This window comes from Panthera onca, chromosome D1 (assembly GCF_046562875.1).
Source record: "Panthera onca isolate mPanOnc1 chromosome D1, mPanOnc1 haplotype 2, whole genome shotgun sequence".
Taxonomy (NCBI): Eukaryota; Metazoa; Chordata; class Mammalia; order Carnivora; family Felidae; genus Panthera; species Panthera onca.
Genome location: NC_138348.1, coordinates 2269818 through 2288248, shown reverse-complemented (window position 1 = coordinate 2288248; position 18431 = coordinate 2269818). Strand labels below are relative to the sequence as shown.

General features: G+C 61.4%; 1 protein-coding gene across 3 annotated transcripts in view; it reads left to right on the top strand.

Moving 5' to 3' along the window:
* Positions 1-6129, top strand: part of OSBPL5 (oxysterol binding protein like 5) — a 53582-nt gene extending 47453 nt beyond the window's left edge. For all 3 annotated transcript variants that reach the window (XM_081790201.1, XM_081790200.1, XM_081790202.1), the window contains exons 15-22: positions 415-512; positions 937-1026; positions 1114-1250; positions 1695-1880; positions 2126-2252; positions 3350-3488; positions 4044-4146; positions 5166-6129. In XM_081790201.1, the coding sequence (XP_081646327.1) occupies positions 415-512; positions 937-1026; positions 1114-1250; positions 1695-1880; positions 2126-2252; positions 3350-3488; positions 4044-4146; positions 5166-5304 (1019 nt within the window). In that variant the 3' untranslated portion in view covers positions 5305-6129. The remainder of the gene's footprint in view (positions 1-414; positions 513-936; positions 1027-1113; positions 1251-1694; positions 1881-2125; positions 2253-3349; positions 3489-4043; positions 4147-5165) is intronic.
* The last annotated feature ends 12302 nt before the right edge of the window (positions 6130-18431 follow it).

The window sequence follows — 18431 nt, the reverse complement described above, 5'->3', positions numbered from 1 at the left end:
CCGTGAGCGGGGAGGATGTAGGAGCTCACGTCGGGGCCCAAACTCCAGAGCAAATGATAGACGGTGATGAGCGTCTCGTGGGGGCCCTGGGAGCCTGGAAAGGGGGGGTCCTGGAGGAAGGCACCCAGCAAAGGGCAGGACATTCCCTGGACAGAGCAACTCTTGGGAGCAAAAGCCCTGGGGGTAGAGACTCCGTTCCCTGGGGGCAGAGGGTCACCGAGGAGCCAGGTGTGGTCGGGGTAACGCTCCCCCTGACCGACTCCTCTCCATCCCAGAGACTCTGCCCCCAGGGGCCCCTGTCCTCTCCCCCACCCTGCCCCTTCTCCCCGTCCTGAGGTCCGACACCGGCCTCCTCGGGGTCAGCGTGGCTGGGTCGGGACGATGAGGCAGGACCGAGCAGGGACTGTGTTTCAGGAATCCTGTATGGCACCATGACCATGGAGCTGGGCGGCAGAGTGACCATCGAGTGTGAGAAGAACAACTTGCAGGCTGAGCTGGAATTCAAGCTTAAGGTAGCACTGGCCGCCACACCCCCAGCCACCTCAGGGCAGGGAGGAGCCCTCTGGCGCCCCGGGGTTTCTGGAGCAGATGCCCACGGGAGGAGGGAGCTGCCCTTGGCATCTCTGTGGCACAGCCAGGGCCAGGAGAGAGGACGGGCTTCCCGCAGGCCGCACGGTGGGGCCGGCACAGGCCCAGACCCCTTCCCCTCCATGGGGCGCACGCCCTGGGGGCATCCTCGAGCTGAAGCTGAGGCTTGGGGTGAGCGTGGCCGCCCCCCGGCTTTGGGTCCCATCCTAGCCTCCCACGTCCCGGGGACGGGGGGGCCTGCACCCTCATGAGGAAGGGGCCTCCTCCTCCCCCGGCCCGCGGAGGGGCACAAGGGTCCAGGGGAGGCCACCGACCCCTCAGCAGCACTGTCGCGGGGCGTCCCCGCAGCCTTTCTTCGGGGGCAGCACCAGCATCAACCAGATCTCGGGGAAGATCACGTCCGGAGAGGAGGTTCTGGCCCATCTCACCGGACACTGGGTAAGAGGCTGGCGCAGGCAGGCCCCCGGAGCACGGGCACAGCCATGGGGCCAGCACCTCTGACCTTGCCCGGGCCGTCTGGGGCAGGACAGAGAAGTGTTTATCCAGGAGGAGGGCCGAGGAAGCACCGAGCTCTTCTGGAACCCGAGTGGGGAGGTCCGGGGGCGGAGGCTGAAGCGGCACACGGTGCTATTCGAGGAGCAGACCGAGCTGGAGTCGGAGAGGTGAGGCCTGCCGGCGGCCGCGGGACCCGGGACCCCAGCCCGCGGTGGCTGGGCAGGCGGCTGTCCTCCCGGTCGGCAGGGCTACGGTGCTTTGAGCTTGTCCCAGGATGTCGCTGGCAGGGAGGGTGGACCAGAGCCGACCTCTCATGGCAGATGACACGTCCCACTGGGGCAGCTGCCGGGGGGAGGGACGGAGGGCTTGGGGACCCGTCACTGCCCGCAGGTGACCAGCAGCTCCACAGGGAGGACCCTGCGGGCGAGAGGTGTGAGCTCAGAGTGGGAAAGAACCATCTCATTGTGCGTAGTAAACAGCACCCTAGGAGAGAGAGTGAGCTGCCTGTCGCCGGAGGCAACCAAGTGGAGGTTGCTCTAAGCCTCCCCTCCGGTGCCAAGCGGGCGGGACAGCCCAGGGCCCCCGGCTCAGAGCGAGTGCCCTGCTCGCAGGCTCTGGCAGCACGTCACCAGGGCCATTGGCGAGGGCGACCAGCACAAGGCCACACGGGAGAAGTTTTCGCTGGAGGAGGCACAGCGGCAGCGGGCTCGCGAGCGCCAGCAGAACCTCACGCCCTGGAAACCGCAGCTGTTCCGCCTGGACCCCGCCACCCAGGAGTGGCGCTACCTGCACGAGGAGTGAGTGCCGGGGGGGCCCCGGGGCCACTGCTCCACACGGGGCCCCGGCTGCCCTGGAGGGGCAGGGATGGGGGCGGGAGGGTCCTCCCGGGGCTCCGCGGCCGCCCTCCCGTGGACCCTGCACACAGGCCTAGGCAGTAGTCTCCCTCTGGGGGGTGAGCTGGGGGGCTGAGGCTGGGCCGGGACGGGTCCCCTCGCCCCAGGGGCCACTGCCTCTGCCAACGGAGACCCTCCGGACCCTCCAGCCGCAGCCCCTGGGATCCCCTGAAGGACATCGGCCAGTTTGAGCAACACGGGGTCTTGCACACCGTGCAACGGGGGACCACGGCCCACCGGACCGCCTTCCTGGGCAGCCCGGGGCCCAGGCACCAGGTGAGCTCCCCCAGGGTCCCCGCCCGGGGTCGACCTCAGCGGCGGGAGGGGACCGTCAGGCGGTGGGTGTGGCGGCCGCCCCCCACCCTCACTCTTACCTGCCCGCCGCTCCCCCTCCGGTATCCCCCCCCCCCCACGCACACTCGCCCCTCCCAGCAGGGCCTCCTCTGCGCCCGCTCCCCATCCCCTGCCCTGCCCCACCCAGCACGGCACCCGAAACGCCTGGGTTTGCAGGAGGCTGGGTTCACGGGGCAGCCAGATGCGCAGGGTGCCGTGCGGGGGGCGGCTGGCTCCTGGCCCGCCGCCCCCCGGAGGTGCCCTCTGTGAGGCTGACAGCCGATGAGGAAACCGAGGCTCAGGGCAGCCTGGGGGCCCGGCCGGGTAGGAGGAGGAGCGGCCCCGGCAGTTGCACAGGTGCAGAGGGAGAGCGGGGAGAGGAGGCAGGGGGGCTCCCGGAGGCGAGCAAGAGGTCTCCTGAGGGAAACCCAGGGCGCAGCCAATGAGGGAAGCCTGCGGTGTTCTCCACGGGTGCCACCCACCCCACGCGTCGCAGAGTCTGTGTGCGAACAGAACGGCATCTGCTGGACCAGCGTGCTCGCAGCTGGAGGCCGGCAGCCACACAGGCAGGACAGGCAGGGTGGCCCCAGTCTCCCCAGCAAGCAGGGGCCACGTCTCTCGCCGTCCACATGACACCCCTGCCGTCGCCCCTCAGCCCTGACTCGGACGGGCAGCCCCAGCCGCCTCCACCTGGATGCCCCCCGGGCCCCCCCCCCCACCCTCTCCGCAGCCCCTCCGGCCGGCCACGCCTCGGCCGCCCCTGTACTCTGGGGAAGCATTGGGGGTCAGCCAATCCTGGAGGTCCCTCTGGACGCGTCTCCCCGGTGCCGGGGGATCCCTAGCTGTCAGCTCACACAGCGAGACGGGACCAGCGGCCACGGCCGCTCCTTCTAGAGCCGTCCCGGCATAACCGTGCCGCCGTGTCCGCGGGCCGGCACATCCCCGGCAGGGCCCCTGGGGCTCAGCCGGAGCACGAGGCCAGCGGAGGGTGTGGTGGGCACAGGCGGGCCCCCAGCGGCAGCGGCTCTGCCTCTTTCTAGGGGCCCGGCCCACACCGGCGGCTCCGCAAGGCCAGCGACCAGCCGTCCGGCCACAGCCAGGTCACGGAGAGCAGCTCCACGCCCGAGTCCTGCCCAGAGCTCTCTGACGAAGAGGAGGAGGACGGTGACTTCATCCCCGGTGAGCCCTCCTGAGCTGGGTGGGAGGGGTCGGAGAAGCGGCTGCCCCGGCAGGTACAGGGTCTGCCTCGACCCTCCTCCCAGGGGCCCTCACCCGCCTCCCTGAGCCCGGGGGGCGGACGAGGGGCGTGGAGGGCAGCGGTCCCCAACCCTGTACTCGGGGGCGTGGGGTGGTGGCGGTGAGGCGCCTCCCATGGCTGGCAGGGGCAGCGTGGGGGGCGGGGCTGGGCAGTGTCTGTCCGCCTGTGACCCTCCGGTTCTGCCCCTGTGTGTCTCCGACTTTGTCCCTGCCTCTGTGGAGGATGGGCTGTGCCTCAGCCGTTTCTGTGTCCCAGGGCTTGTCAGAGACCAGCTGAGCTTGGCCAGGGCTAGGGGACCGGGGGAGGGGGGGGATCCTCGCTGCCCGTGCTTCTAATCCTCGAGGGGTTAGCCTCACCCGAGAGGTGCGGCGTGGCCCTGGGGCCCCCTTGCTGGCTCCCGGGACACGTAGCTCACCTTAGATTCCCCCTCCATCCCCTGTCCCCTGGGTCCCGTGACGTGTGGCCGGCCACCCCAGGCAGCGAGAGCCCGTGCCCTCGGTGTGGGAAGGAGGCTCGGCGGCTGCAGGCGCTGCACGAGGCCGTGCTGTCCATCCGGGAGGCCCAGCAGGAGCTGCACAGGTAGGCTCGCTCCCAGGGTCCCCGCCTGGAGAGCGCCAGGGGCTCTGGAATCCGGAATGTCGCTCCGGTGCCAGAACCCTGAAGATTGGCCGGGGGTCTGGTGTCATGAGGACAGGACGAAGGCTCCCTGGGCGGTGTGGGGGCTGCAGGGGATCCCCCTGAACAGGATGAGCTGGCGATGCTCGGGGGGCCCCCTAGCTCTGTGCTAAAAACATAAATAGCAGGATGCCTGACATAGGGTGTAGGCTTGGAGGAGCCTGGGCCTTGAGTCAGTGTGAGTCAGAAGGCACTGCCCTTGGGGGGGGGGGGGAGGGGAGCATGGCGCCGGCCTGGAAGCAGAAAGGAAGCTGTGGGAGCAGCCGCCTGGCCCCACACAGGAGGCTGGCTATGAGGCACGTGGCCAGAGAATAGCCAGAAGTTTCCAGGCACACGATGATAATCCGAGGCCCGGGTGGGGGTTACTGTCCTGGGGCGGCCATGACGCTGTGCCTAGACGGGGCTCACACCACAGGATGCACTGTCCCCCCTGCCGTCCTGGAGGCCGGAGCCCGAGGTCCAGGCGTGGGCGGGGCCGGGTCCCCCCGAGGCCCCTCTCCTGTGTGTGGCCGGCCGTCCTCTCCCTGTGTCCTCACGGGGCTGTCCCTCCGTGCGTGTCTGTGTCCCGATCCCCTCTTCTTACAAGGACCCCGGTCACGCGGGATCAGGGCCCACCCCGGTGACCCCGTGTCACCTTAATTACCTTTTGAAAAAAATCCATCTCCAAAAAGAGTCACCTCTGAGGTGCTGGGCGTCAGGCTCCAACGTATGGCTTTGGGGGAGGGGGAGACGGCTCAGGCCGACAGCGGGATGGAAAAGGGGGTACAAGAGCCCCCGCTGCCCCAGCCGTGACCCCTCCCTCCCTGGGATGTGTGCCCGCCGCCTCCGCCCTGCCCTGGGACCCCTGTGTTGACCAGCCGTCCACTGAGGGGAGGGGAGGCCCCCCTGTCTGGGCCCTGGCTCAGCCTCCACCCCATTTGCAGGCACCTCTCGGCCATGCTGAGCTCCACGGCGAGGGCCAGGCAGGTGCCGGCCCCAGGCCTCCTACAGAGCCCGCGCTCCTGGTTCCTGCTCTGCGTGTTCATGGCGTGTCAGCTGCTCATTAACTACGTCCTCAAATAGGAGCCCCTTGGGGACAACGTGGGCATCGCCCGCAGAACTGGGCCGGCCCCAGCCCTCCCTCCCAGGCACCTAGCACTTTAAGCCAGCCCGGGGGAGGCAGACAGACCCACAAGCGCGGCCACTGTGGCCGGACGGGCCCGTGGCGGCAGGAGGACCGCAGGAAGGACCTGGGGGGGCCATCCGGGCTCCTCCAGGGGAGGTGCTGACCTTTCCCGTGGGGCCCTCCACCCAGGGCCGGCCTTAACGCTACCGCCAAATGCAGCTTTCGTGCCCCCCCCGCCCCCGCTCACCTGGCCTGCCCGTTCCCCGTCCGGCGCCCACTCGCCCCGCGAGAGTGACGGAGGCGGGGGACAGGGCGCCCGCCCAGGCTCTGCACGGTCACTCCCCAGGAGGGGTGAATGGGAAGTTTGTGTGGAGCCACCCGGGGCCTCCCTCGTCCTGCCGCACAGTCCCTTCCTTCCTGAGCCCCGACCCGCGCTGCCCGAGGCGCACAGAGGGGCCTCCAGTGGACTCCCGGGCAGGCCGGAGCCACTCTGGAGACAGCGTTTGGATTTCATTCTGTTTGCTGTTTGGACGGGACCCCACCACACCCGCCAGTGGAACCCCCGCCACCTCCCACAGCCTGGGCGAGCCAAGGGGGGGCGGACACACCTGACCACAGGTGTGCACAGGTGTGCACGTGTGGGCTGTGGTGCACAGGGGCGGCTCCGCTGGCCCCGCATCCCCCGGGTCGGGGAAGCCCAAGTTCGCCACTTTGCTCAGACTGCTGCACGGTCTTCCTGTTTTACACTTTTTTAATAAACGCGGTATTTTAGGCAGGCTGCAGGCAGCGTCTGGCATCCCGCCTCCGTTCCTCTGTCAGGTGCCGCCGCGGGCGTGTGCGTGTGCACGTGTGTGTGAGCACCTGCGCGTAGAGGTACACACAGAGCCTTAAACTACGTGTGGCGATGCCGTCAGCACGGATGGTCTCGTTTTCCGGTTTTGGTCTGCAGGCTCTTGTCCCCGCACCTCCCGCCCAGGTTTGGGGGCGTGTCTCCGCCCCTTACCTGGAAGTAAACAGACCCACGTTCCGTGCTCTTCTTGGGGAACTTCTGGAAAGATGGGGGAGCCTTCCCAAGGAGAGACTTGGTGCCCACAGGGGCTGCCTGGGGCTGGAGGTGCCCAGGGAGGGCCCGAGGCCATGAGGATGGAGAGGAGGGGCCGGGAGAGGACGGGGTGCGGTTTGCAGGGAACCGTGGGAAGCAGGCCCACCCTGTGGACCAAGTGCGGGGAGACGGGGGTCCCGTCCACCGTCCGACAAGCCAGCTGAGGACATAGGTGGCCCTGCCCCGTCTAGGGAGCCACTGAGACTGTGGGTGACCCTGAAGCCCATTTTGCCTGATCTCTTCTCCCCCCCCCCCCAATAACCACCCTCTCCCCCTCACTGCTGTCCCCAGCCCAGCCCTTGCTTTGACTCCTCCGTGGCCACCGCCCCGGGTACTCCCAGCCATGAGGGCCGGAGTGAGTGGGCCCTGTCTCTGCTGGGACGGCCCAGCAGGCCCCTGAAGGACAGTCTGGGTACAGCCAGCCACGCACCCCACGTGCCCCGGCCAAGGGGGACCTGGCCCACCCCTAGGAGTACCTGGAGGGGAAGCGAGATGAAGGGAAAGAGGCAGGTAAGTGAGAGAGGCACCTCGCCCCTCCAAGCCTCTCCCCCTCGGTCCCCAGGACTGGGCGGGGCTCGGGTGGGGCTGAGGATGCCTGCCTCTCGCTGCCTGGCCCTGGGGTCGGATTGCCCCCAGACTGGCCTCTGACCCTCAGGTGGAGGCCACCCCAGTTGGAGAGCGGGTGCCCTCAAGGTGGTCGCAGATGCCACGGCAGGTTGCTCTGGACAGAGCGGGCCCGACCCACCCAAGCACAGCCCGCCCCCCCCGCCCCCCACCGCCCCCCGCAGCCTCAGAACCGCCTCTACAATGATTTCTGCGTCCTTGGTGGGCCAAGAATTATTCTAGATCGACAGGGAAAGAAGACAGCGGACTCATCCCACAGAGACAGCTGGTCCGACATCCAAATGGGTGGTGACGAGGGCACATTGCAGCACCTTGAAATAGTAAAGACTTGGACGTGATGTCTGGGTCCACGGGGCTGGCTCTCGGGCACAGAGATGGCGGCGGTGATCTTGTAGAATGATGTGGGTCCAGAGTGGCAGCTCCCATCCCTCCCCGCACCCCAGACCCCCCTTCCTGGCCTCCTTGAAAACATACCTGGCTTGGCTCTCGGCCATCTGTGCCAGACTCGACCGGGAGGCTAGACGGGGGGAGCGACGATCCTCGCTTCCAGCCCTGCCCCCAAGGAACCCCAGGGCAGGAGGAGATGCGGCTTCCCCTGTAACACAGTGACAGCCACCTTGCTGACAGCTCTCATCTCCTTGGATGAACTGCCGGCAATTTCTAGGAGCAAGATCTCCTGATGGAAGCGACCAGGTCCCCGCAGGACTGGGAGACCATCCCCCTCGCACCCCACCCCCAGAAGGAGCAGGCAGCTGCCAGTTCCCTCCTGGAGTGCGGGGCTCTTGTCCTGGACGGTTGTCGGAGGCTTAGGGGACCGAGGAGGGGGGTGGGGAGTGCAAGGGCGACGTTCTGTTCACCCCCCCGGAGAAAGGGTCCGATTCCCACAAAAGAACCACCACCGCCCTGGTTCCAGGGCATCCACCCCAACAGCCCCCTCCCCAACTCCACGCTGTGTGCTGAGCGGAGAGGGCGGGACCGATGCGGGACACAGGAGGACTGTGGTGGCCACCTGAGCTGAGGTCACGGCCCTGACACTCGGCTGGGGGCAGTGTGTCTGCCCGGGAGGGACTCCCTGTCCCCTGTCCCCTGTCCGTGTCCCTGGAGGAGAGCCTCAGACCACACATAGTCCCATCAAGGCATCTCACTAGCAGAGTGATGTCCCTTGCTGTGCCCCCTGCTGACCGCCTCTCCCCGTCAGTAAAGAGGGGCAGTAACGTTGACCCCACCGGACCATCAGGTTTTTGTTTTTATCGCTGGTTAGTTCGAATACAGGGCAATGTTGGTTTGGGGAGTGGAAGTCGGTGACTCATCGCTTGCATGCAACACCGGGCGCTCATCCAGACAAGTGTCCCCGTTAGTGCCCATCCCCCACCCACCTCCCTCGTCACCCTCAGTCTGTTCTCTGTCTTTGAGAGTCTCCTCTGCTTCGTTTCCCTCTCGCTCCCCCCTCCCCCGCTTCCCACATGTTCACCTGTTTTGTTTCTTAAATTCCACGCGTGAGTGAAATCGTATATGGCACTTGTCTTTGTCTGCGGACCATCAGGTTTTGAACACGGGCTTGGAGAATCGGTGTGCCCCCCCAAAGCTGCCCGCTCGTGTACCACCCCGGGGCCCAGCATCCAGACAATGACTTCAATATTGTTCACGGGTCGGAATCACTTTCAAATTTTAAACCCGTCTGTTTTGAAAAGGAAACGTGTGTCACCGCTGTGCGTGAAAACTCAGTATGGGTGACCCCAGAGAGAGCCGCGAGCCGAGACGCACTGGCTTCGCCCCTTCCAGACCCGCCGAGCACACACACAGCCGTCTGGACCCTTTCAAAGTTCTGTGTCTGACGTTTTACAACCAGACCTCAGGACCGTTCGGCCCCAGGTCTCTGTTGTCACGTGGCTGTCAGAGGCTACGTGACCTCCGGCTCCTGGAAATGACCTTCAAGGCCGTCGAAAAGAGCACACGGTGCCAAGAGTGGGTACCCAGGGCTTGGGGGTCACGCCGCAGTGCACCCAGTTCCCTTGGGCCGGGCTTGGGGGCCCGAGGGCGAGTGTCTGCTGGTGTGCGGGCTCAGCTGGGCGGTGATGTCCCCCAAACTCATTTTTTTCTGGCTGTGCAACAGAATAAATAGGTAAACTAAACTCCTCTGACATTGCAACACAGAGGCTGGCGGAGGGCTGATAAGGTGGGAAAGGCCCCGGGGAAAATACGTCTCGAAGGAAGAACCGTCCCGCCCTTAGCAAACATAGCGAGGGAAACCCACACTGGCCAAGACGAGTGGTTATCCGATCAGGAACAGAACGGGTGTCCGATCTCAGGTGCCTTCAGAGGGAACCTAGGTCGTGCTCACGTGGGGGCGACGCTGGGCCCCAAAGCTTCACGCAGCCATCACCTGCTCCGGTGTCCAGCGTTGGGGGGAGGGGGGGATTTGGGCGGTGAGACCTGGCAGGGGGCACCCAGAGCTGGGCTGTTGTCCGAGTTCTTCCACGGACCCTGGACGCGATGCTCCTCCGTGGGCCCCAGCACCTGACAGGTTGAAGGGGCGGGGTTCCGTGGGGGTCCCTGTCGTCCCCCACGGCGCAGCTGTTCAGGTGCAAATGCAGGGCCGGCCACTGGAGCCCACGGAGGCGGCCAACACAGCTCGACATTCGTGGTTTCCCAGAAACTGTGACAACCCAGAGAGTATTTAGTTCCAAAACTCCGGGACGTAGGTATTTCTATTTAGGCATTGCCCGGGCAAGCCCCCGGGGACTGGATGCGTGGCCGGCACAGCCCGGGTCCCCGGCTGCACCCTGGGGCGGGATCTGAGCGCGGTGCCTGACCTCTTGCACAGGCGAGCACGTCAGTGACACAGGCGAGCGTGAAGCGTGACACAGGGGCATGCGCGGTGCTTCCCAACGGCCGGGATTCCTGCTTCCGTGTTCTACTAGCTCTGAGGGGGAGTCTTCGGCCACAGGCCCCTCCCTTGCTCGGAAATCTGCAGCCCCCTGGCCAGGCAGGAACGTGCCCTAAAGAAGCCAACGAACCGAACCCCGAATCCTTAGCCACATGGATGTCTGCGGCTTTGCTCTGAAAACTTAGAGAAGAGACAAGGGCCCCCTGATCCGGCATTTGGGTAGAGAAGGGACAGTGGACTCACGAAACAGTGCTCCCTTGCCTAGTGCTGTGCGTACACATCAGAACGGCCTTTAATAGAAGCCTGTGGGGGCACCCGTGCTTCAGAATTTTATCTGCGCAGACCTTCTGAGCCAGCAGCCGGCTGCGGGCATGCGCCTGGGGGGTCCCCCCCAAATGTACTGAGACACCCAGCATTATCATCTACGGCGTTCGGCAGCTCTCGGGGCCATCGGCGCATGCGCCGTGTCTGGCCGAGTCCCGTACGTGACCGTGTGGGAGCCCCTGTGTGCGCACAAGGACAGGGCGTGCCCCTCGGACCGATTCGGTCTTCCCTGAACTGCAGACCAAGAAATGGTGGCACAGGACCCTTCCGCCAGACAGGCCGTGGCCAGAGCCACCCGGGGCCCTCGGGATTCCGCAGCCGGCGTGCCACGTAAGCGACACTCTGCACAGGTGCCTTGGGCGGAGGTCAGAGGTGGCTCTGGGTCTGGGCCTGAGTGGGGATATTTCTCAGTCGCCGAGAACCAGCAGGATGCGTGACTGGGGACGGGGTGAGGACAGCCCAGCGCCAGCCCAGGGATCACGCAGACTCCGGCCAGGTGACTCCTCCCCCCAGGCCCACGGAGCTGCCCCCCACCCCCACCCCCTGGGGATTTCTTCTTTGGCCCAATTCTGTTCCCAACAGTTCTTTTTCTTCTCAGTTTTCCGACCCCTTTCCCTGTTCTAACGCCCCGCTTGCCCTCCTCTTGCCTCACTTTTTCTGAGCCACCGCCACCCTCTCTGTCCATCATCCATCACTTGTGTTCTCTTGGCCCCCAGCTGGACGCCACGCTCTCAAAGTCTGTTCCCAGCTGTTGGGGCAAGACCTCCCTTCCCCGCCTTCCTGGGTCCTGGTCCCCCGCTGCCCGCTTCTCGGTCTACTCCTTCGTTCTGTCCTCGCGGCTACTGGCCGGCTGTGTAGGGCGTTCTGGGTGGGAAGGTGGCCCCACTGGGACTCTGGGCCATCACACCTCTGTCCTCTGACATCGAGTGGCTGATGACATGCCTGCCGGGCACCTCATGGCGGGGGGCGCTGTGGTGCAGGCCCTCCAGGGCCTGGGGTGGGGGCAGGACTTACATGCCCACTTCTCCAAGGCCGGGTTCAGTCACAAGACAGCCAAGTGACAGGCTGGACAGGGCTCTCGGTGCCATAAAACTCATCCCACCTGGAGATTCCTCCAGAGTTTCCTGCTTTGGAATTGCTTTTTTTTTTTTTTTTTTATTGCTTTCTGGAATAAACCTCCTGTGTTCCCAGAAGCAGGTGGGGCACCTGGCGACGGCAGTGACTCCCGTAGAAAGATCCGCGGCTGCGGACGGTCGGCGTAGTGCGGGCGGCCCAGGCAGTGACACAATCCTCCGTCCAGCAAGCCTGCCTGTGACGTCCAGATTGTGAACGTGTGCGACAACGAACGACTGCCCGGAACTCGCAGCCATTAGGAAGGAGCCCCCGAAGTCCCGAGCCGTTGTCAGAAGCAGGACGCATGCATGTCCCGAGTCTGTGTGCCCACAGCACAAACAAGGCCGTGAACACGCACCGAATGGGTACACGTTCCTCTGAACAAGATGGCACATGATGTCTGAGATGTTGGTTCGGGGTGACGGCCCTGTGGTTCTCCCTGTCCCCGGTACTCCCCAAAAGTGGGCTGAGGGCACGCCCCGGCTATGCACCAGGACTCTCTGGGCACCCTCTGTTGGTGATGATGGGGACCGGGTGCCAGGCCAGGGCGGACATGGGGGAGGGACAGCGAGGACCTCTCTCCCCCCTCAGGTGTCCCAAAGGGAACACGGTCCCCAGAAACGCAACATGACAGCAGACATGATGCAGCTTGGCTGGTGCCGGTAAGAGAGGGTTTCTTTTTCAGTTATTTTATTTTGTGTTTTTTTATTTATTTGTTTTAAGAGAGAGAGAGAGAGTTTGCAAGAGCGAGTTGGGGGGGAGCAGAGGGAAAGCGAGAATCCCAAGCAGGCTCCTCCCTGAGCCTGATGCAGGGCTCGATCCCCTGAACCGTGAGGTCATGACCTGAGTCAAAATCAAGAGCCAGACCCTCAACCTACCGAGCCACCCAGGCGCCTCTTACCTCTTTTTAAAATACGTATACTTTTTACTAAGATGAAATTCACATAATATAAAATTAACCATTTTAAAGCGAACAATTTAGGGGCGCCTGGGTGGCTCAGTCGGGTAAGCGTCCGACTTGGGCTCAGGTCGTGATCTCAAGGTTCGTGGGTTCGAGCCCCGCGTCGGGCTCTGGGCTGACAGCTCGGAGCCTGGAGCCTGGTTCTGTGTCTCCCTCTCACTACCCCTCCCCCTCTCGTACTCTGTCTCTCTCAAAGATAAATGAACGTTAAAAAAAATTAATTTAAAAAAATGTAAATAATGAATATCAAAACCTTAAAGTTTCAAAAAATATATTGGAAAACATATCTATAAACTTGGGTAAGGAAAGATTTCTTAAATGAGACATATAATTTCAACTACATTAAAATTCAAAACTCCTTTTTTTTTTTTTTTTAAGAGGTTCTTGCAGCCTGGCTCCTGGGGTTTCACCCTGAGGACAGAAAGAATCCCTAAAATTCAAAACTTCTAAATAGCCAAAAGATAATAAAAGGATATATATACACCGTTAACACGAGTTACAGACCAGGGGCACCATTGCGCATGTGTGTGACTAACAAAAGTTATATGGGTTTTTTTGGTGTTTCAGATACAGAAACCTTTGGATAAATACACACACACATACACACACACACACACATTTTCCCATGTGAGCTGCTTTTGAATTGTCTGCTTTTCATTAGGGTTTCCTACTGTTTTCTTCATTTTTTTCAGATTTCGATAATCTCTTGTCATTTTAGACGTTGTACAAATTCTCTTCCGTGAAGCTTGGTCTGTGTAACTTCGACAGCCAACTGGCCAGAAGGCTCTGGAGACCCAGTATTGCCTGCTTCCACTCAGGACAGTAGAGTGACAGAGTTAGCCCCGTCTAGAATTGAAGTGGCACCTGGGTGGCTCAGTCAGCTGAGCGTCGGTGGCTCAGTCTTGATTTCAGCTCAGGTCATGATCTCTTGGTTCATGGGATCGAGCCCTGCATCTGGCTCTGTGCTGACAGCACAGAGCCTGTTTGGGATTCTGTCTCTCTCTCTCAAAATAATAAGTAAACATTTAAAAACCTTTTTAAAAATAAAGCTTCATTTTTATTTTAGCACACGAATGTTGCCTCTATTCTATGATACCTTCGTTTCTGTAAGAAGAGAGGTTACCTGTTGTCTTTTTTTTTTTTTTTTTGATGTTTTATTTATTTTTGAGAGCAAGAGAGACAGAGCATGAGCAGGGGAGGGGCAGAGAGAGAGAGGGAGACACAGAATCGGAAGGAGGCTCCAGGCTCCGAGCTGTCAGCACAGAGCCCGACACGGGGCTCGAACTCACAGACTGTGAGATCCTGACCTGAGCTGAAGTCGGACGCCCAACCGACTGAGCCTCCCAGGCGCCCCTTTGATAAAGTAGGTGAAAAGGGCGGCTGGCCCAGGGGCCTGGTGGGCACACCTCAGCAGGCATTACAGTGCCCGCGTGCGGAGCAGGGCCTCTGACCCCTGACCCTTACTCGGTCCTCGGGGCCAGGTGCTCTCATGCCTGCTTCACCGATGGCCAAACCAGGCTGTGGAAGTTTAAGTCACTTAACCAAGTTTGTCAGATTAGATGAGGCCGTACCCTGGGAACACACTCGGCTCTCTGGTGGGTTCCGGGATTCCTCTGCCCCATGTGGTGACGCGGGCATCCAGGCGGGCAGCGAGGCAGAGTCCGGGACCCCCACTGCTCTTGTGTACCTCGGACCAGGAGTGACAGTCATCCCTCCCGCTGGCTCCTTTCGGCCTGAGCTCATCCTGATCCCCGCCCTCCCCCCCCCCCCCCAATACCTATGATTGTGACTTTATTTGGGAACAGAATGGTCTTTGCAGAGGACCGAGTTAAGGTGAGGTCCCTAGGGCGGTCCCTAACGCAACATGACCGATGTCCTCCTAGAAAAGGGGGAAACTTGGGCACAGAGACAGACACAGTTACAGGGACGCCCGTGTGAAGACGCAGGGAGGAGACGGCCATCTACACACCAAGGGACGCCTGAGGCCACCAGCAGCAGGGGGACAGGCCTGGCACAGATCGTCCTCCCCAGCCCCAGGAGGGGCCAGCCCTGCCGGCATCCAGCCTCCAGGACTAAAAGCATCAGTGTCTGTTCTGTGGTGGACCCGACCTGAGGAGCTTTGTTCTGGAACCCTCGGGAAACCGACACGTTCACCAAATACGCTAGATGCGTTTTGGGGGTGTCGATTGCCGTGGCCACCACAGAAGACTGTATGGCTGTTCCTCAAAAAGTTAAAAAAGAGGAACCAGTTATCCCTTTGGCCCAGTATTTCATTCCTGGACACATGTCCAAAGGAAACAAAATCATGCTGAGAGATCCGTGCATTCCTGTGTTCTCGGCAGGATCGTTCCTAATAGGCAGGACGTGGGAACAGCCTAAGGGTCCGTCCGCAAATGGGTAAAGAAATCGTGGTGTGCTTACAACGGACATCATTCCGCTGTAAAAGGAAGAATGGCCAGCCATTGACGACCGTGTGGCTAGATTCTGAGGGCATCATAGTAAGTGAATAAGTCACACAGAGGAAGACCCATGTCCCAGAAACCGCTCTACCCAGGACAAGCCAGGACGGCTGGTGTATTCATTTTCTGGGGCTTCCAGAATAAATGACCAGAAATAGGCTGAATGAAACTGCAGAAATGTGTTCTCTCCATTCTGGAGTTTCTGGAGGGAAATGCTTCCTGCCTCTGCCAGCTTCGGGGGGCTCCAGGCATCCCTGGACGTGTGGCTTCACCCCTTCTAGCCTCCGCCTCTGTCTCCACCTGCCCTACGTGCGTTCAGTTTCTCTGTGTCACTCTCGCAAAGACGCCTGTCAGTGGATTTGGGGACCACTCTAAGTCCAAGACGATCTCATCTGAAGATCCTTAATTATATCTGCACAGACCTCTTTCCAACTAAGGTCACGTTCATAGGTTCCGGGTACAAGGGCACGAATCTAGCTTCCTGGGGGTCAGCAGACAAGGTGTCTGAGTTGCTACACATCCGGTCTCTGGGTTCTGTGTTGTTCTGACTTAATTTGTGAAAAAAATAAAGCATTTTCAAAAAAAGGGGGGGTGGGCAGGACAGCCACCTCCCTCGATGCCAGAACTTTTGGGGAAACCGCAGGCCCGCGGGCGTGTGCATTCCGCGTCCCGCAACCCGGTCGCTGGGTCACCAGCTGGGTGGCGGTGCGATCCGGGGCAGCTGAGGGGCCTGCAGCCTCCTCTGTCTGAATCCCACCCTCCCGGCTCCTCGGGCACCTGCCGTCGGCATCCCGGCTGCCTGGGTTCTGGCGGCCCTCTGGCCAGCTGCTCCCCCGCGCCGTGGCGAGGCTCCCCCACACGTCGCCTTGGCCTTCGCCGCTGCCCCCACCAACACTGGCAAAAAAAGGCCACTCGTTCTCAAGTCATTTTGAGACAGGACGTTTTGAAGGCTGGTGTCTCCAGAGACCTTCCAGCAAAAGCGAAATTGGGAGAAAACACCGAGGACCTGCTCGACCTGCCCGCCCTGAATTAGCCGGCGCGCCCCAGCAGGACTTTTCGTGGGTGCAGGGGAGTCGGCACTGTGACCAGGGAGGAGCGTGACAGAGGCGGTGACGGCTTTAGAAAACGTTAACGCGGAAGCTCCCGCTACATGTTCAAACAATCCGCCGCCCTCCTCCACGCTGCGCAAGATCCGCAGCGCGTCCACGGGCTCCAAGCTGGTTCGCGTGCGCGCTGAGGCCATCATCAGCTGCACGGGAAAGGTCGAGAGACCTGCAGGGCGGTCCGCAGCCCTGCCCGGCCGATGATCCGGAGTTTCTGAATCTGAGACGCTGGGCCCGGCCGGAAGCCGCAGCTCCTTGGCTCTGAAGAACGAGGACGTCTGCCCGCGGTGCCGCCGAATGAGAATGCGGCTCCCCAGGCCCAGCGGGACCGCCCGCACTGACCGCACGTCCCCCCCCTTGTGGCTGTGTTCGAATATGGCCGCTTTTCCCTACACGTTTCGTGTGGTTGGATGCTTTCCACCAACCTCAGTAAGACCTAAAAATATTAGGCATGGTAATAAGTGAAGGCGTGCATCCCTCCCCGACGCAGGCCGGTGAGTTTGGGAACGGGCCCATCCCCAGGCCGGCCTCTGACCGGATGCCAGCCCCGACCAACGCCCTGCTTTCTGTCTGTGGGAGGCTGGGCAGGAGAGCCAGCAAGGTCACGGGCAGATGAACTGCTGACCCGCAGACACCACGGACGGTAAATGCGTGCGCTTTAAGAGGTGAGGTTTGCAGGCGCGCGTTACACGGCACGACATCGCTAGTGTAGAAAGTGGCTGGCCTCAAGGCGTCTTGAGGGGACCCGGCCCAGGGGAGCGGTCCAGCCACAGGAAGACCCAGGCCGAGGGCCCCGAGAGGGGTTTCTGCAGACCCCACGTACACACTCGTAGCCAGTGCCAGCTGAGAGGAAGCGGCTCCCAGGATGGGGGACCCTCCTCCCCCTGCACCCTCCCTCCCTCCCTGCCTGACCCTGGAAGAACTGGAAGGCAGGAGAGAGCCAAGAAATGCCCCCCGCCCCCACCGCAGGATCCTAGATGGGCTCTGGGAGAATCACTGGATAGGGTGTGGATTGAAATTCTGAGCCTAGACTGGATGGAACTTATAATTATTTTTTTAATTTAATGTTTTCATTTATTTTGAGAAAGAGAGAGAGAGACAGAGACAGAGCATGAGCAGGGGAGGGGCAGAGAGAGAGAGGGAGACACAGAATCCAAAGCAGGCTCCAGGCTCCGGGCTGTCAGCACAGAGCCCGACGTGGGGCTCGAACCCACGAACCGCGAGATCATGACTTGAGCCGAAGTCGGACGCTCAACCGACTGAGCCACCCAGGCGCCCCTAAAGACTCTTTTTCTTTTAAGTTTATTTACTTAGAGAGAGCGAGCTGGGGAGGGGCAGAGAGAGGGGGAGAGAGAGAGAATCCTAAGCAGGCTCCACACCGCCAGCTCGGAGCCCGATGCGGGGCTCAAACTCACAAACCGTGACATCATGACATGAGCCGAAACCTAGAGTTGGACGCTTGACCGACTGAGCCATCACCCCTAAGGCTTTCACCGTGAGAGGTGGTTTTTTTTTTTCAAGAGATAAGGGAAAAATTTTTTAAGCCTGATGCTTAGTTCAAACCTTAATTTAACCTGTGCAGAAAACAACACCGTCAACTCACACTCATTCTGTGGTCTGCAAAGCGGAAACTGTGGTTATCTAGTTACGCGTACCCTGAACGGGGGTTCAGAGCCACATGACATAGGAAGCCTGAAGGACTCCATAAAAATCTGCGTTTTGCTCCTTGTCCTGTTTCTATTCTTGCCAAGACCTGACCCCCTCTTTACGCATGCTTCCTAGTGCAAATCGTGTGTGTCCCTCCCCGCCCCCATAAGGGACACGGAATTCATGGTTTCTTCAGAATCCGTCAGAACGAGAGACAACATCAGAGAAGCTCTGGGTGAGATGTGAAGGCATCATATGCACATCCAGACCACCAGCGTCAGGCATCGTGATGCCCAGACCCCGGGCTCCAAGGAACTGGTTTATGAAGGACGTCTGGACCCTCGTGTCCGTTCTGACCGGCTCCTGGGAGGACTGGCACACCGGACCCTAACTCTCAATAAAACCCCAGGCCCCGAGCCAAGAAGAGACTCCCTCCCTTCCTTCCTGAACCTCCCGGACCCCGTCTACCTGCACTCTCCCTATACCTTCAATAAATTCTGCTCACCTCCTGCTGGCTCGTGTTTGATTGCTATGCCGTGAGTCGGCAGGGCCCCTCTTGTGGTCCTGTAGGACGCCCTCTGGGTCCTGGGACCCTGCCTGCCTGCACCAACCAAATCTGACTCCAAGTGGGAAACATCAAGGTCGCCCCCTCCCCCCGCCGCCGTCTGCCCACTCTGACAAGCAGGTCCCTGGCAGCTTGAGCCCAAGGTGGTGCTTAATTCTTTAAGGACCATCACTATATTGTACGACTGAAACTAATGTAGTTGCTATACGGTAACCATACTGGAATTAAAATAAGATGAAATAAAATAATAAAAGCTGGGGCCGGGCGCCTGGGTGGCTCAGCCGGTTAAGCCTCCGACT